The sequence below is a fragment of the Aquila chrysaetos genome, chromosome 7, assembly GCF_900496995.4.
Source record: "Aquila chrysaetos chrysaetos chromosome 7, bAquChr1.4, whole genome shotgun sequence".
In the NCBI taxonomy this organism is placed as follows: domain Eukaryota; kingdom Metazoa; phylum Chordata; class Aves; order Accipitriformes; family Accipitridae; genus Aquila; species Aquila chrysaetos.
In genome coordinates, this window is record NC_044010.1 from 41,456,966 (window position 1) to 41,483,873 (window position 26,908).

Consider the following 26,908-nt stretch of genomic DNA (forward strand, 5'->3'; position numbering starts at 1 on the left):
TGCTTGGAAATCTCATCTCTTCCTCTTCTTTGTAATTTCTTATGCCTGGAATCTTGCTACAGTTCTTTAGGATCATAATTGCATGTTGTTGTACAAGAACGTAAAAGTTACTGTACTGAAATCAGAAGAAAATGGAACATATTCATTGTATTATTAAATAGAGCTTTAATATCTCAAGGAAAACTTTAACTAGTAAACAAACTTATAATATTGTTATGACTAATTTAAACACTGATAATCTGAATACACATATATTTTACTAATTACTTTCTTTACTGTGAGTGTATAAATATTGTTAAAATGAACCAGTCAGTTTTAAATAGAGCTTATTTTTAAGTTTCATTTCAGATCTTTTCTTCTGTGACTAATTCTCACTGTCCAGTGAGACTGACATATGGACTATATGAAAGATCAGAGCCTCATAATACGTGAGCTTCTTTTCTCTGATAAACGGGCTATGTCTGTTCAGCTTCTATTGATTCTTGCTGTACTGCTGTGTTCCCAAAAGACTAGATTTCTGGTTTGCTTCTATGTTCTAAAAAAAAAAAAAGAAAAATGTGGTTTCAGGTAGGAAATAACTGAAGGCAGAAACTGCATTAAACTTACCTGTTACAGTCTTAATCTGCATAACCTTAGAGTCTGTTTCAATGATATTCTGCTTTTTTTTCCCCTGGTGATTGAAGAATAGGATGTGCAATGCGGGCTCTCCACTGCCCAGAAAGATTTAGTGAGGCCTTTGCAGCAGTAGCTGACCATCTTACATTGTACAGAGCTGGCCTCTAGCGTCACCTCAGCAACAATTTTTTAATTAATAACTTGCTTGCATAATTTCAGCTAGCTTCACACCTATTTTATTCTTTGAGATCAATGATGAACAGGTAGAAGGATGATATGAATGGGATTACTAGACCTGTATTGGACAGTCACAGTTTATGCTTCTGAGAGCTACCTCCAGAACTGATAGTGATTTTCTGGAAGCTGTTCCATCCAGTCGTTATAAACTTTCCTAACTGAGTTAGATCAAGTGGTAGCATATACTTGCATTGCTGACTCCACCCTTATTTGCGCTCTGGCATGGCTTCAGACAGCCCAAGCCAGGTCTAAGTGTATAACAGCTCCGCTAACCATCATTATTTCTGTTCAAAGGTAACAAGTTGAGCCTTCTGGCTGCCCATTTGTCTTCAGTAACCAACCAGATCCAGACACCTTATTCCTTGTCTGCAAATGTGCTCAGCTAGTCTGTGGGCAAATGGTCTTTGGTCTCCAGATTTTGCATCAGCATATTGGATTTTCAGATCATGTCATGCATTCCTCTCTTAACTTCCAAAGGCAGCATGTTACAATACTCCTAAATTGTGCTGTACAAGCAAGTATGGTGACTGGAGTCCCTTCATCTGCACTGAAAGACAAGTGATTTCTGAAATCAGTACGTTCAGCGTCAGTCGCTTCTTAGGAGTCTATTAATCAAGAGTGCTTAGGATGCTAGAGGATCTGAATGATTTTGTCAGAAGTGGGAGGTTGAAAATTATATACCCCAAAGCACTCTGGAGTTGTCAGTTTTCAGAGTGGTCTCACTTTAAGTCATGCACAAGGTGACTGTACGCACATGGGCAAGCATTTGAGGTAGAAACAAGTTACTACTTATCAATATTCATCAAATTCCCGTTGTATCCGCTGAACGTGTTAAAGTCACAACTCCCTGCTTTTGTATGGCTTTGGACTCCTTTTGACCAAAGAAATGTTGGGCCAGGCAAAATACTGGGTGCACAGAATTCACTTTGTCCTTTCTATACCACATTCAGAGAACAGGAAGAAATGTGAAGGTTTGCTTTGGGTATTGCTAAGATTGAAAGTGTTTTCCGTGTCAAGGGAATCGGTGAATACGCATGCCCCTGCAGTGTCAGTATACCTGTACTATACTATACCACTATATCTGTACTGTCTATATCTGAATTTAGATATTTATATTATCTGTTCTCTACATTGACTATAGAGGAAGCTTAAAATGACCAGATGGCTTTCTGAGATATGTTGAGGTCCATTTGATCAGATAGATCTCAATCCCAATTGCTATAGAGTTAATCTTCTTTTTGTGCAGTTTCTGACTTAAAAGTTTTTGCAACTTCATGATCTGAAAAAGTCTCATCAACTTTATTTTCCTCATCGAGGTTATTTGTCACATCTCTTCTTGCTGCAAAGTTTTCTAATCTGGTGGATGGATGTTAGAAATATAGCATATGTAGTACAGTATATACGTGTGTGTACGTATGTATTCATATATATTTATATATGATAAGATAGTATACATAAAGATATATGTGTACATTTAAATAAGAAATATAATGTATGTATGTGTAATGCTGGATAACTAAGTCCTACTTCCGGATTATTTAATGTCAAACACGGCATTTTGTGCCTCTCTTTTAAGTAATCTTTTCCAATTACAGATACCATAAACCCTTAATGATATAGGTTTCCAGGGAAAATGCTGCTTGCACCTCTGTCCGTATACCCCTATGTCATGGTTTAAGCCCAGCCAGCAACAAAGCACCATGAGGCCGCTCGCTCGGCCATCTTCGGGGGCATTCCTCTGCTCCAGTGTGGGCTCCTCCCCGGGCTGCAGGTGGGCATCTGCTCCCCTGCTCCCCTCCATGGGCTGGGGGGGGGGCAGCCTGCCATTCCACCACAGGCTGCAGGGGCCATCCCCTCCTTCTGCGCTGACCTCAGTGTCTGCATAGGTGCATAGTGGACAAGTGAGAAGGAAAGGATGGGGGTGGAACTAAGCTTGAATTAATTTATTTCCCAAATCATAATTTAACAAAGTTAATAAATGATAAACTGACAGATTATAATCTTACAAGTCATAGTCAGGTTGACTGAGCTAATACGGGTAACTATTTCTTACCTCTCAATTGGACCCTGTGTGTCTACACACCTGTTCTTCAGTTAGAAGATCTGAAACCTAGGGTCGAGGTGCCACTGCAATATATGCTGTCCATATGCAGTAAATTTAGTCCATGTAGACACTGTAGCCTTTCATCAGGGATTCCCGGACATCCAGGCTACCCCAGTTGCCAGAGCGTGAAAACCTGATAAATCGCCACTCAAAAGGGTACAACAGTAATTATGCCTAAAAGCAGTAGTCTGCTGCCAGAATTGGTAGGGCTGGCAGGCTGCTCTGAAAATACATTTGAGATTCTTTACTGCCTTGCATGTACCACACACATTAAGACTCCACTTTCCAAACAGATGCATGCAGTCAATCATGGAAAAACTGAAGGGAAGGAGTTTTGCTTTTAAAGCACCCACGAAGTATAGAAATTAAAATCTTTTAGTGATTTGTTACTTTGATAAACACAATTATGTAATCCATAAAATGTATCAGTGTCAACATGCTCCAAATCAACAACATAAAGAGGAAATGAGTTCATGAGCAAATGTATTTCCAGGTCACCAAAGAATACATGGGTTTTGTCATTAGAAGGTCTTATTTTTCTAGGACTGTATTACATTAACTTGAAAATAAATGACAAGGCAAATGTTCATTAGGCTTATAATAACATGTAGGCACTTTGCTCAGGTCTTTAGTCTCTAACTTCATAATTTTACAGGGAGAGTGAAAGCAATTATTCTTCTATTTTTCTCTAAGTTATCAAGTTGCTGAGCAGCTTGTTCTCTACTTCATGTTATTTAGAATATAGACAATAACTTCCTGATACTGACCCTTTTAGGCAGCTGTACATTGTTTAAATTCTCCATATTACAGTAGTACAATCAGGTATAGCCAAAATGGCTTTTGCTATTTATTCATTAAGAACTTCTAGCTTGATAAGTTATAATTGACAGTGTTTAAAGTCTTCCGTTATTCACAAGACTAATATACATAATACTCTGAACATTTATTTTTGTAAATTAAGACATATAATTAGCATATATATATATTTATAGAGAATATATACTTGTATATATACTTATATATAAAATCCCTCATAACCACCACATTTAATTTTTTGAGCTTTTAGATGGCAGTAGTTGCCAATGTTATGGTAACCTCTACCATTCAGCTACTTTTCCACAGAATGCATTGTATTTTCCCATTTATCCTGAATATTGCAAATACTTTATTTAACTACAGTAGATCATCAGTCACAGCGGTCAAAGGTAAAAAGCAAGTTTTCAAACGTCACCACTCTAAAACTACTTGTCAAGATTTAATGGTACTGAAAAACATGCTTTCTGTGTATAGTAGAGGTTTTTGTTTTTCTGTTATACTAACTGGAATCTGAATTATTTAAGATATTTTTGTTAAACATGGAAAAGATACTGTAAAGGATTTTATCTGAACAGGCTCTTTATGACTGAGAAATATTTTCTGTTGGTTAGCAGTATGATGCATGCTCTTATCTATTAATAGAATTTTCTCTGCTTTTCCCATTCCTATCATTTCTATGAGATTCATCAACATTTTAGTTTCAAAAAAATAGAGCTGTTTACTATATGCTACTGTTACAATAAGACCTAGTAACTGTTACTTGGATATAGGTTTCTCATCTCAAATGAACTTTCCAAATGAAAGGGAAAAGGTGTGTTAAATGAAATTTTATTGTGAACTTTTAAAAAATCCAATCACTTATTCAGAAGGCTTTTAACTGACTGAAAAACTCTAAAAGGTACAAAATGCCTACGGCAAATATAGGCATCAATATTTTAAGAAGATAATGCTAAGTACTCTGTTATTGCTATGATTTTCAGTGAAATGAGGAAGTCTGATTTTCTTAATGCCAGTATATATATTTCTGTACACATCTGCCACACCTTAAACAGGATAAATAACATCTTTCGGACTTAGGGAGTCAACAGCCAGCATTAACTGATATCATCAGTTTTCTGTTATTCCTTCTGCTCTAAAGCCACCATTGTAGGGGGATTTTGAGATAGACAGTGAAAACAGTTGAACAGAACAATTTTGGAGCATGAAACATGTTATTACAGGTTGAACTAAGAATTCTGTCATTGGAAATTGTAGGATTTAAGCACTTTGTAGTAATTACAGGGGAATACTGAAGGGACATCCTGTAATATATACCTCCAATATTGCTTTACATGTACTTACGCTCTGGCCCATGAATTCACGGAAATGAATTTTTTATTTATGAATTATGATGGTAGTGTCGTGGTTTAAGCCCAGCCGGCAGCAAAGCGCCATGAGGCCGCTCGCTCGGCCATCTTCGGGAGCATGCCCCCGCTCCGCCGTGGGCTCCTCTCTCCCCGGGCTGCAGGTGGGCACCTGCTCCCCCGCTCCCCTCCGTGGGCTGGGGGGGCATCTACCTCCTCCCCTCCCTCCTTCTTCACTGACCTCCGAATCTGCACAGGGGTTCCTCTCACATCCCAATCTCCTCCCCAGCTGCAGGTTTCCCCTCATAAATCTGTTCTCCCGCAGGTGTTACCACTGTCACTGATGGGCTCCGCCTGGGCCAGAGGCGGGTCCCATTTGGAGCCGGGGAAGCTTCTAGCAGCTTCTCCCTGCGGCCCCTCCCCTGCTACCAAAAGCCCGCCACACACACCCAAAGCAGGTAGTTTGAGGATTGCACTGGATTCAGTTCAGATGAAACCAGCCTGGAAGAGTCTCTCCCCCGGAGCCTGTCTAATGCACTCCAGCAGTTAATGGGCGCTCGGTCCGCGGGACGCAGGTGCAGCCGGGCAGGCTGACGCCCCTTGCCAGAACATGGCTGTGTCCTCTGTGCTGGCTGCCCTACTGTCTAGCCGCCGTCCCGGAGTCGCAGGTACGGGGATTTTTGAAGGATCGTGGAAATATTTGCTCTGTGTGTTGTTGAGGCTGCAGCACGCAGGCCATTTGAGGGTTCGGGCTCCGGTAGAAGGGGTGTTTGAGAGCGTCGGGGCGCAGCGAGGCGGGGGTCGGGGACCGCAGGCAGGGACCTCTCCCAGCGGTCCCGCCGTGCCTGGAGGCGGGCAGCAGAGCCGGGCCGGGCGCAGTGAGCAGGGTGTGCTGTGGGCGAACCTGCAGAGTCACCCGGGCCACCCAGGCCTGAGCTTAAATATGGCTCTGAAGCCTCTGAAACCCAGGTGATGTTTCTCACAGTCGTTTCTTGCCAGGTAGCTGGGCTCACCAGAGCCTGATGACGGGCCACGCCGGTGTGCCACAGCAGAGCTGGCCTTGAGCAGGCCAGACCCCCTGAGGTGAGGGAAGGAGCCTGGAGAGCCGGGGGGCAAGGGGGGGCACAGCACCCGGACAGTTAGTCAGAAGTGAATGCGATTTTTCACCCATAATTCATTTTATCAGATGGATGCTACTGAAGGGTGGGTAATAATAATTCGCTGGAGCATCCTGGCTAGAAGTGCAGTGTACGCTGTCACCCGTCGTGAGGATGAAATGCGTGCATACCCTTTACATGCAGGCAGAAATACTAGTTTGGATTTCTGTAAAATTGAGCCACTGTTCTTTTCAGGCAAAATGTTTGATTTAGGGATTTCTTATCATGGCAATTTTTGATAGTTTCACTTCGGCAAGCTATGAAACTTGTAGTTTTATTACCAATTGCATTAATAATTTATTTTATATAAGGGAGTTGCAATATACCACTCTCACCTAGGTCACAATTAATCAAGTACTTCTTTATTTTCTCTAGGGAAAAGTTCTTACCTGCTTTTAATCCAGGTGTCTAGGCAAAGTTCTCTAAAATACATCATTTCATCTGTATTCTGATGAAGGAAAACTTTTTAGGAAAAAAAAAAAAAAAAGGTGGAACTTTTTAGGAAAAAAAAAGGTGGAACTTTGGAGTTCAAATTCATATGCATAGTAAATAACCTTATTTAGTGTGCAAGAATGATGTATGTTTTATAAATTACATGGAGCGTTTCTTTTTATACTATTAAGACATGGCATCCATTAGAACCCAATGAAGTTTTTGTGTAATTATTAATTGTAAATGGTTATTAAGTTTATTGGTCTCCTATGCTTCATAAAAATGAATTTGTATGTCTAAAACCAGCAATGACTGACATGATCTTGCTTTTCGATAGCCAATTTAATTGTCATTGTCTTTGGTACAGTGACTGACACTGAATGGTATGATATCAGTAACTATATGATGGGAAATTGAGTTGCAGACTACTGGGGCAAGATAATAATACAATCAATACAATTCAAGATATAAAAATGTTTGTAATGTAATTTATAACGGTTTTAATTTATATGTAATGCTGCAGAACCTACTTTCTGGGAAGAGGAGAGAAATTACATTTTGTAATGATGGATGGCATTGTTATGGTTATTTTGGTTGCAGTTTATTTTTTATTTCCGATCATTTGCTATTTTGTGGGTGAAAAGCAGGGTGCAGGGGGGTGAATAGGATAAGTACAGCTCAGTCTTGTCCCAGAATGGACCTACAGCAAAACCTGGGAGCAAGATCTAGATGTAGCAGTGTCTAAAATGAGATCATCACTTTTAGTCCAAATGCGGAGAGGATATGTAAATTAAATATAAATTAAGCACTCAAAAGATATGGATTCTGTGAAATAAAGTGAAAACATCAAAACCTCTGAAAATGGGTTAGCTGTTTCTTTAAGCAATTTAATTGTAGAAGTTGCTTCACAAAAAAAAAGTTTTCTTCTTTTATTATCTGTAAGAATGGCCTTAAGTATTAAAGTTAATGCTCTCACATACTAATACATAATTATTTATACTACTTTGATGTTTTGTGTATTTTTACAAGGTGCTAATTGTGCTGAATCAAGTTGACAAAATTGCATAATTTGTAGGTTAATATTAGCATAATCCTACAGTACATTGTTTAGCAACAGTATAGAAATGAAGTTTACTGAATGTTTTTGCAATGTGATGAATGAGAGTGCTTGTCTCTAACAATAATAATTTCCATTACATAAATCATGACTTTTAGGAAAGTTTATAACTAATAGTGTTCTTTTTCATGGGGGCCAACAGGCCGTGTAGTTTTGCTAAAGCAGAATGTATCATAGAAGTGGGTTTCATAGTTTATCAAGGAATGTTATCAAAATATCAAGGAATTAATTGAAACACAGATGCAAAATGAAGATTTGGTTTACAACAACAAACCAATAATAACCTTTTGCACACCGTCTCTTGTTTGTGACTTTCCTGTATTCAAAGGTCTTTCCTTCCACCTTTGCATGACTTCTTAAAAATGGCAGCCTTGGGACATGGAACATCAAGTTCAATCCCGTTGTACAGAGTTCCACTGACAGCATATCCAAATTGGCATCTGTAAATCTTTGTGCAATATCATATACAATACTACCAAGGAATATTGAATTTTGCTTATAGCAAGTCAAGTCCAAAGGTTTAGCAGAGTGATAATCTTTGAAGGAATGAAAGCACTAATATTTTTATGGCTTAATGTAAATTGTCCTGCATATTACCTCAGCAGTTGTCTTTGGTTGCTTTTTTGCTTTCTTCCTTTCCAGAGCCAAAATAAATCTGTTACATGCTAATGGGAAAAAAGGAAATCGCTCCCTCAAGCAATTGCTTAACATGTTCCCTGCTGGAGTGTCAGTTCATATAGAAAAAATTAGGCTGGTGTACCCTTTGGTTTTCACTTGTCAGCTCTAACATACTCAAGTTAGAGGAATAAGGCTACCTCACGAAGTGTCACAGCTTATGTACAATGCTTATGCCCTTTGCAATGTATACAAGTCATACATTCTAGTCTGGAGTCCGTATGGAACCTAACGCTTGGCTTCAGGGTGCCAGCTTGTATCTGCTTATCCAGCATACGCTAAGAAAAACAGGAGGGGAGGACACATCAAAGAGGAAATACTGCCCAAATATCAGACAGTCACCTACTATCCACACCATTTTCACTTAGGCCTGTCAAAGGGAAAGCGATTAAGTAGATAAAGATACAGATGAATGGATACGCTGCCTTTTTTTTAGCTCAGTGACTTGTCTCTAACAGCAAACAAGGGTGGATCCCTAGGTAAGAATATACAAATCACAAGGCCTGTAATGACACTTTCCTAACCTCCACATTGTGTGCTTGGGGTTTCCTGAGGCAGCTGTAGTCTTTCTAAGTTTTCATAGTCCTTAGAGCATTGCTCTTTTATGAATTCACTTACGAATTTTTACCATGTACATTCTGCTGTGCCAAGACTTCAGCAACTTAGCTGCTCAACGTCTGTAGTTAATTAGCCTTCTCCTTTTGTGGGTTTTGAACTTGCCACCTGGTAACAGGATTGCAAATGGTAAAACAAACAAACAAAAGCCTCTTTGTTTTTAAATTTTAAAAAGCTCTTTGAGGTAGTACTGTGAGTAAAAGGTTGTAATACACAGATTTGGCAGGGGAAGCTCTCGGGTATACCCAGGAGGGGTGTCCCATAACACACAGCGTGAGCATGAAGCTGCAGGGTGATGTCCTCTTTCACCCCCCATTTCAAATGGACCTGCACCTGCCGCTGCAGCAACAACTGCATTTTCTGTTATCATTGTAACACTATTTAAGTACAGTTAATCACTGAAAGAGCATTGAATTTTAGTGGATTTTCCTGTCCATAAATTTCCTCTCTTTTTTACTGATGCTTAACATTGGTTTATACTTATTATACTGAGTAACAAGTTTTATTAGGGCATGAGCAATAAACACTAGTATTTAAACTTTTAAGTTTTAAATATACATATCTTCTCACTGCAACTTTTCTCTTTTCTTCTCCTTGCAACTCTGGTTAGCCAAAGCAAAGGGAGGAAGAGTGGAGAGTGATGGGAGATTCAATTTGCAAGTGCTGGAATGTAAATGAAATGATACTAATATCAACCCCTACTGAATTTTTGCTGCTGATAAACTTCCTCATGCTGAGAAGAGTAATGTCATTTTGTGAGGAGCAGGAGGAAAGCTGTTTTAATGTAGTGTCCAAAATGAGAAACCATACTGGACCAAAAGAAATGGATTTTAACTTTTATTTTCTAGGTGATTTTTTAAAATGTAAAATAAGGTTTTTCCTTGTAATTCAGAGTAAGGTAGTTAAAATATTATAATGTGCCTTTCAGTTATGGTTTGACTCGTTTTGAAAAATAAAGTATGATAAGCATGATGAATGATCACTGTCATTTTCATAAATAAGTTAGGTGAGTGAGTACAATTTTTAACTGGATCAATAGTCTGTTTGCTTACAATATTGCTAACAAATGCAGCACACATGGCAGATCTTGAACAACTCCTGTGTTCATCTGCAGCTAAGCAGAGGGGTCATAAACATTAACTAGGAATCTAAATGTATTTCTTGGAACATAATTTAAACTTATATAAGTTTTTTACTGTGATTGTGGTTAGGTTTCATAACAGTAATGAGAAGTAGACCACATTCAAGCCAGTGATTTGAAAACTGTGATGTCTCCAGCCGGCATCGCTTGATAAAGAGAGAAAAATGCAAAGGACACAATTGATAGGGTAAAGGTGGAAACAAATGCCTAACCATCTCAAGAGGGTTATACTGTTCGAAGGGAACAGATCATAGAAGAAAGTTACAGTGGTATAAGATGTTATAGCAGTGTAGATGTTTGACTACCATAACACTTTTTTCGTAAAATGTGTTTTCAAGTGATACTTTTCCCTAATGTATTCAAGAAAAATATTTTGAGTACATGAGCTGTGCTTATTCTTGAAAGATGTTTTCTAGTACTCAGTTTGATGCCTCAACAGCAATATTCCACCAACTGTTACTGTGTAGAAATTACTATAAATCTCTGTATCTATTTTTCATTCTTAAGTAGACCCAGGTTTTGTGCACTGGTTATTTTGTATTTGGTCTTTTCTAACAATTTCTGAGATGGTTGATACTGGGTTCCAAAATAAAATCTGTGAGAATGCTATTTAAATAACAGCTTCACAGTGTACTAAAACCTTACTACAGCTTGAATTTATAGGGAGCAAAGAGACTTATGTCAGCTTCTGTGGGAAGCTGTCAGCCCATAAAGGCTTAGGGGAGTCCTTCCATAAACTACTTTTTGATCTTTCTGCCTTTTTTTTTCTTAAATAGTTTTTAGTTTTAGCTGGTAAGATTCTCTATTCTGAATGTTATGACGTGTTGTTTTGTCCCAGGCTGCATCTTTCTCCATTTTTATCTGTCATCACTATTAATGTCGTGACTGATCATTTGGTCAATCAGTGCAGAGCTCTGACACCTTCTTTACCGTGGCTTTATCAGACATGCAGCCATATTAAAATCGATAGAATAAAGATTACCTGATCTATTCTGATAGTTTGTCTGTGTCCATTTCCAATGAAATTTACTGAACACATTGTCATTTATTAGAGTGGTTTGGAATGCATGTTTGGACTGCATAGGACTAAGCAGTAACTATTCTCTTTTAAATCAAATAAAGGTTCTGGTGTTTAGTAGCTATTAACCTCAGGGCCCATGAATCAAGTTCTGCTTGAGGAACAAAAAGAGTTGATTCACAGAGAGTTAGAGGACTACTCTTCTATGCAGAATTTAGACTCTGAAGTCTTCTCTGTTCTTTTAAAATATGTTTTTAAAGGTTTTAATTAAATAATTATTATTTTTCCTTCAGCATCTTGTGACCAACCTAGTGGAACAGTACAAGGAATACTTTTATCTCAACTACTTTCTGTGATCAAATGCTTTTTAAAAAAAAAAAAAAAAAACAAACTCATAGATTGCTAATTGTGAGGGGTTTCTATGCCTTATATTTTCTCTATCTTATAGTTAATGCAACAGACTAAGTACAAAGTCTCTGTTTCACTGCTTGCTAGTCCAACTCTATTTTGCGTATTATTCATCAAAAGTGATTACCATATGCAGTATGTTAGAAGTAAGAAAACTGCATCTCTGTATAGGTGTGTTCAGCAAAATAAATATTCTTTGTCTACCAGAAAATGAGGTCCAGGGAAAAGTATATATCCTTCTGTAGATGGTTATGAATGGATGTAGTGCTATTCATACTGTATGGTATTAAAAGATTTTTAAATGTGAAAACAAAAGTGGGAACATATAGCCAATAGAAGAGAAAAAAAACTTAGATTTTTTTTTTATTCTAAAAAAAGAAAAATCATCAGTACAATGGAAGAGATGGTCTGTATTCCCTGATAACGTGATTTTATTTGGTGAATTAAACTCTTTAACATTCAAATAATCGTATAGTTTGTCCATACAGAACCAGATTACTTCCTAGAAAAAGAATTGAGCATCTTTGGTTTTATCCTTTAAGTACACCCTAAAACCTATTATAATCCTGTAAAGGAGGATTATTAAACTAAACAACAGTAGCGTGTTTAATGATGATGTGCTAGCAAAACATTCTAGCTAATCTCTGATTAGGGATCATATTGTGACACCAATCCAAAACATAGGATAACTGAATTCCTTAAGACATAGGCCACCTGCAAAAAAAAAAAAAAAAAAAAAAAACCAAATCCTGTCTTCATTTCATTTCATTTCTTTAGTACTTGGCAGTTGCTAAGGCAAACAGATCTTGAACCAGAAGATCAATCAGTCACTTTGGACAAAAAGAGATTAGATCTTCCCAAAGTGCCAGAAGTACTTACACGGTCTTTTATGTAGTGGTCTCTAGACTTGCAGATATGGTAGTAATTTTTTTCATCCTTGCTTATTGTACAAAACCCTATTTTTTAATATTTTAATTTTGTTTCAATCATCCTTGTATTTCAGGAATTTTAATTTTTGCATAACTACCTTTTTCAAATACTCAAATTGAAGTGAAACTTATATGGGAAAAAGGGTTTAATAAAGGGTCCCTTTACACAATACAAGTAGAAATTCCTTTGAAGGGAGTTGCATTTTCTTTGCAATAATAATATATGGACATTTGTATCCATTGGAGAGGCAGACAAAATGAGTTTCTCTCAGTAAAACTGGAGCAGAATTGTAGTATATGCCTGGGATCCTTTGGGGTAGTCTCTCACTACAGCAATTTCCATTAAAAATAATAGTCTTTTGCATCTGTGTTACATATAATATTACAATTCATATTTAAAAAAAAAAAAAAAAAATATTCCTTGAATCATAATAGGAACATGGGACTAAATTTGGGAAGTAAGGATTTAAGAATCTCTCTACTGTTTTTTCATCCTTTGTCTTATGATATGGTAGGTCAGATGCATCACAGATGTTTTAAGCTATTTTCCCTTTGAAAAGGGATCTAGAAATCATTGTATCGTCACAACACACAGCCTGCATGTTAGCCAGCAGTGACTGTTTGCAGTGTTGGTAGCTACAGCAAATTACTAAGGGGTGTTAGGAGCCTTTTATCAGCACTGGTGTTTTCTTCACGCTAGGATCTTCACGCTAAGTACATTGACAGAGGGGTATACCCAGTTACACTGGGGCCTGTGGGTGTTGTACTTACGATGTGAGTTAGTGTGGGTTAATAAAGCTGTAAACTGAAAACATGTGTTGACCATGGAATTCATTTGAAACATTGAAAAGGATTAAAAAATTGATAAGACGCTGATTTGTGACACATATGCTTAATGATAATTTCACCATTCAGAAGTGCTACCATGTTTCCACTCAATATTAGTTAGAAATGTTAATATGTTACCATCACCATCACACCAATTTTAACCTGAGACATCCAACATTATTATTTTTCCTTTTTTTTTTCTTCTTCTTTTCTGTAGTCAATAAATAAAGTATCCAGGTAGTTATTTCATCTCCTTTTATACTTGCAGACGGTTTGACAAAGCTTTGGAGAAGTGGCGGCTTTTTCACTGTGACATGAAGAGCTTTAATCGTTGGCTAACTGAAACTGAAGAGAAGCTGTCGAGAGCACAGGTAGAGGCTGGAGATGTGGGTCATGCAAAAACCAACCAGTTTCTCCAGGTATGATTTGATGAACACATTTCCTGTTTTTCTGCAGCAATTAGAAATTTGCAGGTCTGGGTACTCTGCATAGTTTTGCAGTTCATTTAAGGACGATTTCTAGTGTTGAGTGGCCACTGGCAATTTTGGTCAGATATATCTGTTGTCCTTGTCAACTAAGAATTTTCACTAGTTTGTTTTAAAAAAAAAAAATTGTTAAAGAAGTAAAATATAGGATAACGTGGTATATCGTGGTACTTCCATAGTTACGTATTTGTTTGGTCTTTATTTAAAGTGCTCATTAATTTCCATTTGATACTTATGACCAGCAGAAGTATCAGACTTAATTTTAAAATCTTGTGGAAGAAATGTGATTAACTACTGAGCTGTAAAAGAGATATTCCATGAACTATGTCTTGCAACTTTTGCTTATTTTGCCTGTTTCATGTTTTAATCAAAGAACCTTGAGGATGCTTTTTGTGAAATGCAGTGTGACAGAATAGCCACTTAGTTCCTCTGTGTCCAGTTCCAATTTGTATGCTTTTCATCTTGCAAGCTCTTTGAGCATCGTAAGGAAAATAATAAATCTCGTTTCTTGGTAGTTTATTTCATTTCCCTCTTGTATGATTGAAATGGTAATAGGTATGAAGAATTAATTCTAAACTGATGTTTTGCAAGTTGATAGGTTCAGCTGAATAACATGGCTTGACTAAATTCTGCATTCATATTATAAATTACTACCTGTGCATAAGAAAAAAATTCTGTTAAACTAATCAGCATTTGTACATTTGAATTGTTGGATTGAATTACTGGATTTCAGGTTGAAAGAAGTTAGGTCTATCTAATATTAAAGGCACAGTTTTGTTTTGAATGCAACATTAATCTACTTTTTGGCCTGCAGTTAAAAAATGTTAAAATCATGTCTTTTGGATGTTAATATTTAAAGTCACCTTTTTAAGATTTAGGCTGCTATTTCTTGACTGTAAAACTGCTGAACTGAAAGGCAAACCAGCTCATGTGGTGCAAGTATAAAAAAAAGTTACAACTCTTAAGTAATACATTAAGCTGAAGTAGTTAAAATAGCAGGTAAATATTTTTCTGCAAATGACTTTCAACGCTTTGAACACTGAAGAAGTGTAAGATCTGGCTGACAAAATAGAATGTCATCAAGATATTAAAGATGCTCTTTACTGTGTATGTAGAAGGTAGGCAGAGCTCGTGTATTTTCACTGAAATTTTGTCTCCCTTTCTCTGTCCCACAGTTTTCTGCATTTCTTTGAAAAACACATAAAATACTAAAGTAAGACATGAGTATCTATGTGACGAACAGTAATACAGTGTCACACAGCCTTACCCTTTCTTCTTTGCTTTGTCTCTGCTCTATCACCCTTCTCAGTACTATTCTGGTACCCTTGAGCAGCTTCAAATGAGCACTTAGGAAAAAAAAACGGATCCGTGGAAAAAGTGTTTGTCTCCTTTTTTTCTAACCCTTTCTAAAACAGTATTTTCTCTCTGAGAAGAGGTTGTTTTTTTAGAGTGCCCAGACCAAGGTAAGATGCATCATGGATGTTATAAATGCACCGGGTGTGTAGCACATTTCACAGTCCCAACAGATTAGAAACATTATTTTCTTGTCATCATTGAGAAGGAAGTTCATGCTGAATTGAACATCACACTGAAAGACCCTGAGATAATGCCTTGTTATGCAGAAGGTTAGATTTCAGTGTAGAAGACTACTTCTGTTTTACATTTCCCTTTGACCTAGCCTCCTTCTCATCTGTTGTCCATTTGTTATTTTGTCTTGCAATATATGAGAACGTTTGGAACATACGTTTGCAGAATGGATTTCTACCAAGACTTTCTTTTTGCAGTCCATCAAGCTTTTTCTTTCTTCCTTTTTCCCTTGTGTTAGAATCCTCAGGAACTCATGAATTTCTCTCTCAAACATTTCATTTAATTCAGTACAACAGATGAAACTACCTTTCTAATGAAAATTCACATAGTGTGAAAATATTCCAACTAACCTCAAGAATGCAGACCCAATGTTAGTTGTGAAAGAATGTTTAGTTTGAAGTTGCGTTGTTCCCATTCTCTTCATTGGTTCTTTCTTTATTTTGCTGGGTCTTGTCTGAAAAGTGTTAGGCTTCTGTGAGGCTGATAGAAGACATCGTTAGAATTTCCATTAGGTAAACAGTCAAAACAGCTGAGCATTTTGATTTACTAGATTAGCAACTTGTTTCATTAATGAGATCATGCTGCTTAGTGAACCATGTTCAGAATTAACAGGATTTGTTTGAAAATGCTTTCACAAGCAAGTGAATAGTCTTGTATTCAATGAGGAACTCTTTTAGAAAAAAATTATACAAAACATTCAGATGTGTAATACTATTTCTATGTAGGACTACTTTGGAAAAGTAAAGATTAATGTGTTCATTAACATTCAGTAAATACATAAAGTCAAATGTTAATGTAAAATGAAACAGTCAACAGTATGATTAGGTGATTATGTTAATATAGGTTAAGAGGTAATTACATTCTTTCAGGTGTATTTGGGGAGTGGAGGTGTGTTCCTTTTTGCTGCACAATAGCATGATATTAAACAACATTTATGCATTATATATAAAGTGAACGAAACCTAATAATAGAGTTGTTTCATTTCAGGTCATGAATACTTAAATACTCTTACTGTGAATTTTTTACTAAGACTGTTTGAGAGCAGGACTTGTGGTGTTGAAAAGAAATACCACATTTCAGTTTTTAAGAAATTGTAATTGACTTCTTTTATGATTAGGAGACACAGGATTTAAAAGGATATTTTACAGATAGCATATCATATAATCCCTTTGAAACATATTGAACTCTGTCTTGAAAGTAGTTAAAGATTTTTTTTTTTGCTTTCATTATTCTGACTGAAAGTTTTTTCTGTCTCTTCACTCCTTAATGCTTGGTGACTTTAACTTCTTCAACTTCCTGCATTTGCGCTTAGTTTATTTATTTTTGTGCCGAGACTGAGTTGTAGTTCAGTTTTATCTACTCCCTGATGTTTATCCCCTTCTGTTCTTATAGGCTGCAGTCATTTTCCCTCTTGGATCTCATTTAGTAAACTAAAGCCACAGTTTTCTAATCTGCTTTCATATGATAGCTAGGCAACTTGACTCTTATTTCCTGTGCCTATTCCTCTTTTTAGAACATGAGTTCTCAAAATAGCACACTATTATCCAAACTGAAATACCATCCATACCATCATCAAGATAGCTCAGGTGCTGTATTTTATGGTTGTATCTCACCATGGCTGAATGTTAGAATATCATTTGCAATCATCTAGCTAAAATTTGTTATTTCTTTTTTTTTTCTTGTGGTCTGCCTTGCAGCCCCAATCTACATTCCATTTCACATAAAAAAAAAAAAAGTAAAAAAAAGTAAAGGTTGTACTGGAAATTAATGCCAGGCTAATATACAGCAAAGAAGCAAACAGAGTTGGGGCGGGGGGGGAGGCGGAGGGGTGTTCATGTGCCATAGATAAATGCTAAAAAGACAGCTACAAAAAGAGGAATTCTTCAGCAGTTTCAGAACTAGACTGTCAAGTTACATTCCTGAATCATTACCTGAGAATTTAAAAATAGTATTCTTATTTAAAAAATATAGAACATCCAGAATATTTGTTCTTTACACGGGTATTAAGAATTGCTCAGCAGTCTATTTTTATTATCCACTTTTGGGTTGCAAGTTTAACTTTATTTTCTTATTTTAGGTGGTGCGGTTTTTTTAATAGTAAAACAATTAGGTTCTGGGTCTGAATTTTGAAACAATTTCTTTGTGTTCATGATGTTCGTCTATTCTGACTGGTCAGTGATGGGTATTTCCCACTAAACAGGCAAGGGCTGGACTTTATTTTCTATAATTTCATTGTTTCAAAAATATTGCTATTATAATTATTAATTTCTCAAGTATTTACTTTCATTTACAGGCATAAATATCAAGGTGGTTATGTTTATTTTTTAAGTTCACAGAGTACCTTAAATAATCAGTAGTATTTTGAAATTATTGGGTGGTGGCCTTGCTAATTATACTCAGCCTTCCAAGGATACTGTGGATATAGAAATTGCTTGTAAGTTACAGATCTCTCTTAAATTGTTCATACATTGAATTTTCCAGCATTTACATTTTAGAGTACTTCTCCAAGCCTGCAGAAGGCTTGTGAATGACTCATGCCTTCTCTAGACCTTCCCTCTACTGCACTATAATGTCAGGAACGTCACATTTTTGTCTTGTAGATGTTTAAAGTAAAAAGATATAAAGAATTGAGGCTTCGGTGCTGAAAGTCATAGTCATGCTAATAATTTCTCTCTTTTATATCTAAATTGGATTATATGGATATTGATGATTTAATAAGCACTAAATTTAAACAGTTCTTTCTGGAACACGGCACAAATGGAATCAGAGGATATGGGAGAAAAAAAGTGTTTCAGTGCTTGAGGCTACGTATTATCTCATACCACAAAACCACAGTGGTAAGTGGGTGGATAGTTTACTCTGTTTTTCCCCAGATATAAAACTTGTAAAAATACATTTTTTAATATAATAACTGTGGCTTTCATCTTTTAGAATTTGTATTTTAGATTTATTTCCTGCTTTACTGAGTGATAAAGGTTATACCAATAATCTCTGATTCTTCTTGTTCCAGTTTGGATTCCATTTGGATTCAAATGGTTCAATTTTGTTCCATTTGGATCAATTTTGTTCCACCTGGTTCAATTTTGACTAGTGTTTTTTGGTGTTATGAAATAGTTTCAGAGAAATAGTAGAAACGTGGCAAAATGCTCTTTCTCATCAAAGAGATGTCTATGGTTGCTTAATGATTCTACAAGAGGTAGAAAATACAGAATGTGGAATCAATGAGAAACCAATTTAGCATTGGTTTAGAGAACTCTTTAATTAGAGTGATCATGGTACATACTACAATGTCCTTCATATTGCAAGGGCATATCTGGAAGGATATATATCTAGCAGAAATGTATTATTGGCTAATATTTTGTTAATAACAAAAGCAGACAATCCCTTGCTATTATGTTGAAAACAAATTCTACACGGTTTATTTTATTTTATTTTATTTTATTTTATTTTATTTTATTTTATTTTATTTTATTTTACATTCTTCTTACAATTTTACACATCCTTAGTACTTTGATTAATGTTCTGAACTAAGCACTAAAATGTTCTAAACATGATAGCCAGCCTACACAAATGCCATCAGTTCTTACTTACATATTGACTGGATCATTTATTCAGAGAAGCTTACTGGTTTTCTTTTTACTGAATATCACCCTCTTATCAAACACCTCTGAGTGCAGCGTGCTACTGCCCCGAAGAAAGAAAACCTAGACGCAGCAATATCCCATGGATTTCAGGTTTTTGTCCATAGTTTCTAAAGTTTCAATAGAAATGTTTCAAATAATATACGTGAGCTCTGCATGAGACACCTGGGCCCAAACTGAGCAAAACAGTTCTTTTTCTGGTTTAAGGTCATCTTAAAAACAAATTCATGGGCCTTTCTTGACTGAAGTGCTATAGCAATGGAAAGATTTCATTTTCAGTTAATAAGGGGAGGATATCACAATTCCTAGTAAAATAGTTACTGCTTCTTTCTTATGTCAAGCAAAATATTAAATAATACTGTAATCTTTATAAGTAATACATTTCTAGATATATAAAATTCCTAAAAACTTTCTTTTACTGTTAAAAGATTCCTCACCATTTTTGCTACTACTAATGGAAGTGATGAATATCAAAATAGTTTATCCTGAATTTGTAGTAAAAACATTTTCTTGTCATGTCAAGCTATAAGAAGTATTATTTCATAATTATATCAGTTAGTTAATTCTTCTCTACTGCACACGGTCCTACATTATTCTTCATTCCTAATTTACTGTATCCTATTAAAAGTTTTTAATTAATTTGTTGCTACTTGTAGTGGGACATTAAAATGTCTGAAGGCTATGAGAAATAATAAATTTAAAGTTGCTTGTGTGGTTCTGCCTACTCTTGCACCATTAGATGACAATTCATAGGTTATATTTAGGTTTTATTGTAAATCCTGGCATTGTTTATTCAGGAAACCACATTAAATCTTGTAAGTAATTGATTAGGATGCATTTTTCAAACATTTCATTATGAAACTTTTTGAAATAACTATTAGCACACATAGATGCATAGTGATGTCATTTTTATTCATTATGAGAATGAATAAACATGGGTTTTTTCTTTGTCTTGGAGAAAATTACGTTCTTGGTCTGGATCGGTCAAATTTCCTGATACCTGACTGTAACTGCCTCACTGGGGGATTCATCCTCACCAGTTCAAGTGGTTATAGAATACTAGCACATGGGGATCTGGGAATGAGGCTGAGCTATATACGTGTTTCACAAGCATTTTTTTGTGTGTGTACAAAAAATAAAGGAAATGGAGAATGCAATTTTTTCATACTAATGAATTTGTTTTACTTTCAGGGCTTATCTGGATATTTATAATAGTGACAGGTACAGATAATACACTTCAGATTCAGCAAATTTATTAATGCTTTTGCCATGGTATAAATAGAGTAGTTAATCTGACCGCGTCTTGGAAGTTTGGGGGAATGAGTGTCTAAATGAATGACTGCTTTGAAGGAGGATGATATTGGTACCTTTGCCTAACAAAACATTTATCTGGTTTGCTTCCATAAGTCTTTCAAAAGTACATCTCATATTGCATTAGAGATCACTATGGCATATGATTAAATCTCTGGGTGTTGATGCATAGATGTGAGGATAAGACAAATTTATGAGACTTGAACTGTGTCACTTAATGACCGGTCAGCCTGGGAGTCTTTCTAGGTCTTCTGATGTGAGTAATTAGCCATTAAAAATGCTTGCATAAAACAATCGGGGAAAGGTAAGACTCTTGGGGAATAACTTTCTATATACATATTAGTTATGTAAATTAGTACAAATATGTCTTACTGTGGCCCTTTTCATGGATAGCTTTATTAATCCTATTTAGAACCTTTCATCCCAACAGATTTTGCAAACTCTATCCATCACATACAGGTTTTCATTACCGTCTTATTTTAGACTAAAGCCATAAAATAAAGCCATATAGTAAGCACACTGGACAAGACAGCAGGTTAATGTTATGTTGCTTTAAAAAGTGAACTGTTTTAGAAAAAAACCCCTGCATTATGAAAACCTTAATGTTTACACAGAGCAGACAGCAAAAGGATCAGAGTCTGCCCTTAAACTGTCTAAAAAATACTTTAGCTAAATTTACTTATCCTAATTTTGGAAGTCAGGTTTTGTCAGGTTGTGATGAACTGTCTTTTGCACTTAGGTGTTTTACAGTGAGTTCCTTTTTACTGACAACCTTTATAGGCACCTTTGTGGAGGTGTTTGTTTCTTAATATAAGGAGAGGAGTCAAGGGAGTTGGGTATGAGTTTGATCAGTGATGGGTGGATACTGAAGAATGGAGTTTTTGGCTAGACTATATTACTACTTATTGTTCATTTCAGATAAACTTGTTGGTTCATTTATTTCTCCAAGGTGTTATGTTATACAGAGAGACAGAATGTAGCAGGTGTGGAAATAGTGGTAACATGCTTGAGTTGTTTAAATAAAATATTTACTTCTGCTCTACAGCAAACTTTCAACATACTTCTTTCCTACTTAATGTTTGGATGTGAGATCCATCTCACCAAACCAGGTCCAGAGTAGGCATCTGTATTTGAGCTTGTAATCATGATCTTCCTGTGTAGACAAAGAAGAAAAATAGGCACTTCTAGGGTGAAGGTCACCTGACCTTTCTGAGATACCCAGAATATTTGAAAGTGAACTGTGACAGCACTGGATGTGTTAACTTCTCCAGAAAAAAAAGAAATAATATTTTATTGGTAAATTTTATTTAGTTGTTTGGGTTTTTTTTAAAGAAAAGATAAGCAGTCATGAAAATATTTAAGAATGAATTTACGACAGGTGTGCTCCTTCTTCCCTTGAATGCATATTTCATCAGGTTTTGAATATTCAGGGTATTACTAGTACTAGTGAACCAGCACTGATGCTAGCCAGAATGTATTACAAAGTAATGTATTCATGCTGAAATAAATATATTTTCATAATTGGACCAGACATTTTATCACAGTGCAAAGATAAAATTCACTGAATGATTCACTGCATGTAGTAGAAAAGAATAAAAAATATTTAAATGAATTGTATTTCCAGTGTGTTCTGTGAACACCAGAAGTACTGAAGCTAGAAAACCTAGGGTTTGGGGGTTTGTAGTTATCTGTAAGTTCCAGTTGGAATGTTTTCCACCATGGGGGGCTTTTTAAGGTGTTTCTTTTTTGTGTGAATTCTCAGCTATTTAGTAAGGCCTACACACTACACCTCTTCCCCTGTTAGTGACCAGTAGTATCTGGTTTTCTTTATCTGGTTGCCTTTTTTTTAAAATAAATTATAAAATGCCATTATTTTTTATAATTCTAATCTTCTGCCAAATTTGTTTAAAATTAATCAGAATATTAAAAACTATTGGGGGAACGTTAGGGTGGAAGATAGACCAACAGATAATCAGAGAGCTCAATCATATAAACTTAAAAAATCTGACTGAAAACTTGACTAATTATTTTCCAGAAAGTAGTTTCTTTAAAACTATTTGACTTGTTTTGTTAAAGACTTATCAAATACTTCATTACCAACAATTACTTGTCAGTAAACATTTTAGATGGAGGCTACTTCTTTCTTTTGTCCTTTTTAGAGCTCCCTGAAGAAATTTGTTCTCACTCTTGTTCCTCACACTGGCTTGCAGTGGTGAATTAATTTTCTTTCTAAAACTAAAAACAGAGAAAAGTCGTATTATTTCAGTAAAGCTTATGGCAGAGTTTCAGAACAACATTAGATATTTATAGTAGACACTGTTTGATCTCAATCTTTTTTTTCTGTTATACTTCTACAGGCAGCAAATATTATATTGCCTAGTTACCCTTCTAAAAAATGAACACAATACAGATATGCTGTAGCTTCTCACTCAAAATCTAAGCTTGCAATGGATAAAAAAAACCCTATAAAATCTACATTTTTTTTTTTAAGTCTGTTTGACTTTTCACAATGGAAGTGAGAACACTGTAGAAAAAATCTTTTATTTTATAGGTCTAAGTATTTTGCATTTGCTGAATATCTTCTAAATTCAAACAATAATTCTGCTTTGATTCTGATTACAAGGAGAAATAAATATGTTCTTTTGCCACATATACTTAGACTGTTTAAAAGCTTCAATTTTTATTGAATGATTTAAGGATGTGTAATGAATTGTGGAGTGTGGCAAATTCCAGTTTATGAATCGATTGGAACAAGAATATAGTAGACTCTTGTACTCATCATCTGACTATATTAAATTTGAGATGTACCCACATATCTCAGAATTTTGCTGATTTCAAAATGGTTTCTTGAGTTTTGTTTTGTTTTTTTAATGAAGGCAGCAAACCCTTACAGTACATTAATCTGTACAGGACACTCCTGTCAAAAAATGCTAGGAGAAGGGAAAGAAGAAATGAAAGAGAACATATTTTGAGCGGTTTTTCCAGTATACAATTACTATATTAGGATGGCAAATATCTGCCAATTTCACAGTATTATGAGGTGTCTCACCATATCCCTTCAGAAGTGGACAGTCAATATCAGCTATTTTTTGTCATTTTTGTGGAAATGTAGCATAAGAGAACATTTATAGAGGAGATGTACTGAACCTGGGCAAGGTTCTGCTATTGGGGTGGTATTAGAAGTGAAATTAAAATATTCAGAAAACAATTTGGTTACATAATAAGAATGTTTCTGCTTAGCAGGGTCCTAAGATGAGCAGAGGGTGCTCTGAATGTTAATTTCCCATTAGTGCAGTGGAAATGGGAACTATTGTTCACCTGTGTTATGTAAGACACTTCATACAAGTTTTATTTCACTGAAAGCTGGAAATGGGTGCTGATTCTTTAATATAAGTTAGGTGATCAGTTTTATGTATTTTTCATGATTTGTTGGCCCTGGATAATCATGTTCTATTGCCTTTCATAGCAAGACAAGGTGATTCTCTGTTCCCTCTTAGTGTCTAGACTCTAAGAACATATTAATGCCAGCTACTGCTTTTTTTGCTAAAATATCTGGCTATTTATCTCTCATTATGAAGCTCATCCAGTGTCCCATTGTTCAGTCTTTACATGTCTTGAATGAGAACCACATAGTGTTCCATTTTTCCAGCCTTTGTAGAGCCATTAGATCACAGTTCATTTCTGGAGACTGTAAGATAAACTAAAAATTCTGATCACAAAAATTTTCTTTCTGTACTTTTGCAATAAGCACGACATCTATCTGAAATAGTCTGCACAAGACATTTTTCCTTTAACAGTTGTTTTTAATAGCTGAAATGGAAAAGATCTGTTCTGTACATAGTATGTAAATCATTGGATTTAATGGGAGAGTTTGCTAATAAGTGTTTATGTCATGTTTTTAGTACTGGTATTTTAGTAAATTGACACCTTTAAGAAAAAGCACAACTAGGTGTATTTTGTTATAAATGTATCTGAGACTGAAAACAGCATGAAAGACTTTTGCTTGTGCCTTCAAAGGCAAAATCCTTTTTGGAGTAAACTTTAAAAAAAAAAAAAAAGAAAAAAAAAAAAGATAAAAAAGAGCAATCTGGTTTAGTAGACCTAACTTTCCAGAGAGCAAGATTCAAGGCCATTCAAGAGCTTTTTGTCTTTAAGTAATCTACCAGAATCCTTAGCACACATTAAAATCTGTTCTGAATGAGTGAGTATTTCATAGCTCTTGTATAAGAGTACAGTAGATCTCAGGAACCACTTTGATAACACAAAATACTCTTGGGTTTTCTATTAGATTATAAAGGCTTCAGGACAAGGAGTGTTTGTCTGTAATTGTACATTGTCTGGTGCAATGGGGCCTTAGTTTTAGCTAGGCTTTCTCTCAAGAGCTCAGAGCTAGAATCATACTGGTTGTGAACATTGCATTTATGTTCAATGCAGAACAAAGAATTTAGGAGTAGACTGAAAATACTAGTTGTGATTAGTTTTAATGATTTTGTGATCTATCTTGATGGGTTTAGAATATTGTCAAAACTATATACTTCACTTAAAGTGGGTACTCTAGCATACTGGAACCATAGGGTGTATTATTTCTGTGCTGGTTTGATTTTTGGAAGATACACCATTCTCATTTATGATGACTGACAACATCTTTTCTTTTGAGTCTTTTGTTAGCCCTTACATTGCTACTGGGTGTTACAGGATTTAGAGACACAGATCAACTTGTGCACCTAGGAAGGTACCTTGTGATATTACTGCAACCCTTAGCTGCCTCAAATAAAGCCTACTCTGGTACTTTCTAAATTTACTATCACTACCCAATTTCATTACCTCTTTTGTAACTGTAATGCCTTCAGCAATGGCTCTTGTTACACAAGACTGATGATTCTCAAAAACCTTTTCCAACCCTGCTGTAAGCAAGGGAAGGTATGTGAGAGTGTTTTTGTGTCTGAATGCTCTGCAACATGACAACAGGAATGATTTTTGTAAGTTTGAATAATAAAGACTTTGCTAAAATATCAAGTCAATGAAATTAGGCAGACAAACTTACCATCTTTGTGTTCATTTGTTTGTTTCAAAAAGAAATGTAATGACCCAAACAGTACACATTTTGTTTTAAAAATAATAATAGAAAAGCAATCCAACAGTTAATTCTTGTGACTTGATGTTTTTGCTAGAGGAAATCATGCTTTTGGAGCATAGCAACTTTGACAGTTTGAAAATCTTAAATTATTAATCAGCAAATATCAAATAGAGGTAGTGTTTAGTGTATAGCCAAGAGCTGCTTGTGTTATTGAGGTTTTTTATGTCAAAACTCTGTGGATCTGTTAAAATTACTGCTGTAGTTTCTTTTATGATGGACGAGACTAATAAAAAAAGGACTGTACAGTGGTCTACTGTAAGCTTTAAGAAAGTTAGAGGAATAAAAGTATCATCCTGATAATCATTTTAGTATAAAAGCAAATCATATAAAAAGGAGTACATTTATTGTATCTTTTTTGTTTCTCCAGAATCCCCAAAATCTATGAATGAGGCAGTTCCGTGGAATATATTGAATATTTCTTATTAATAAATAAATATTTGTTATTAAACTGAAAGCTAATGGTTTTTAATGGACATTTGTACTTCATTTATAGTTTAAATGCTGCTGACATTATGTCTAGGTTACCATGTTTTTCCACGATAGAATTCCAGTTTATTTTTAAAAGCTACAGGAAACACTAGAATGAAAGTTTTCCATGGTTTTTTCACATATTTGTAGTCACTGTTTAATTTCATAAAGAAATGAACAGATCTTTCAATATTGTTTAGTATATGACTAAACCTAATGACTTTGCAGATAGCTTGGCGTTCCTGACTTTGTCCATCTTTTTACAACACCTTTCTTCTACTGTAGGTGCAGAATTTCAGTGACAATTATATTTGAACAAAACACAGAGGAAGCATAACCTCCCCATTTCTTTATATGCCTTTAAAGAATTTTGTTAACTCCTTTGTCTGTGTCACAATGAAAACTCCAGGCATAACTGATTCTTTGCCGCTTTCCTCTGTCCACTATTCTCGTGCTCTCAGATCTTTTTCAGAATTGTTGTTTTCCATTATAAGAGTCCTCAAGGCTGTGAGCAAGGTTTGAATTCCTTATTCCTAGAGGTAGACTGTACTTTCAATTGTACTGATGCATGTGCTCTTTCATTTTCTCTTTGGTTACTAACTGATCTATATTTCTCTACCAGCGATGGGTCCTTCACATCAGTCACCATCCCCTAATCTTCAAATTCTGTAAGAGCTTTATTCTGCATTCAGGGCTGATTTACTTTTTTTTCCCTAAATATAATTTAAATTAAGAATGGATTGTATACAGATTTTGAGTTCTCTCAGGCTCCAACAGACTTCCTGAAATCCTTGGAGACCAGTCAATGTAAATGCAATGTTTAGTTAAAAAAACCATTTCTGTC

The 26,908-nt window shown here is 35.6% G+C and overlaps 1 protein-coding gene across 24 annotated transcripts in view; it reads left to right on the plus strand.

Moving 5' to 3' along the window:
- The window catches only part of DMD (dystrophin), a 1,198,278-nt gene that overhangs the window by 572,584 nt on the left and 598,786 nt on the right, over positions 1 to 26,908 (plus strand). For all 24 annotated transcript variants that reach the window (XM_030020819.2, XM_030020811.2, XM_030020812.2 and 21 more), the window contains one exon: positions 13,704 to 13,854. In XM_030020819.2, coding sequence (XP_029876679.1) covers positions 13,704 to 13,854 — 151 coding nt within the window. The remainder of the gene's footprint in view (positions 1 to 13,703; positions 13,855 to 26,908) is intronic.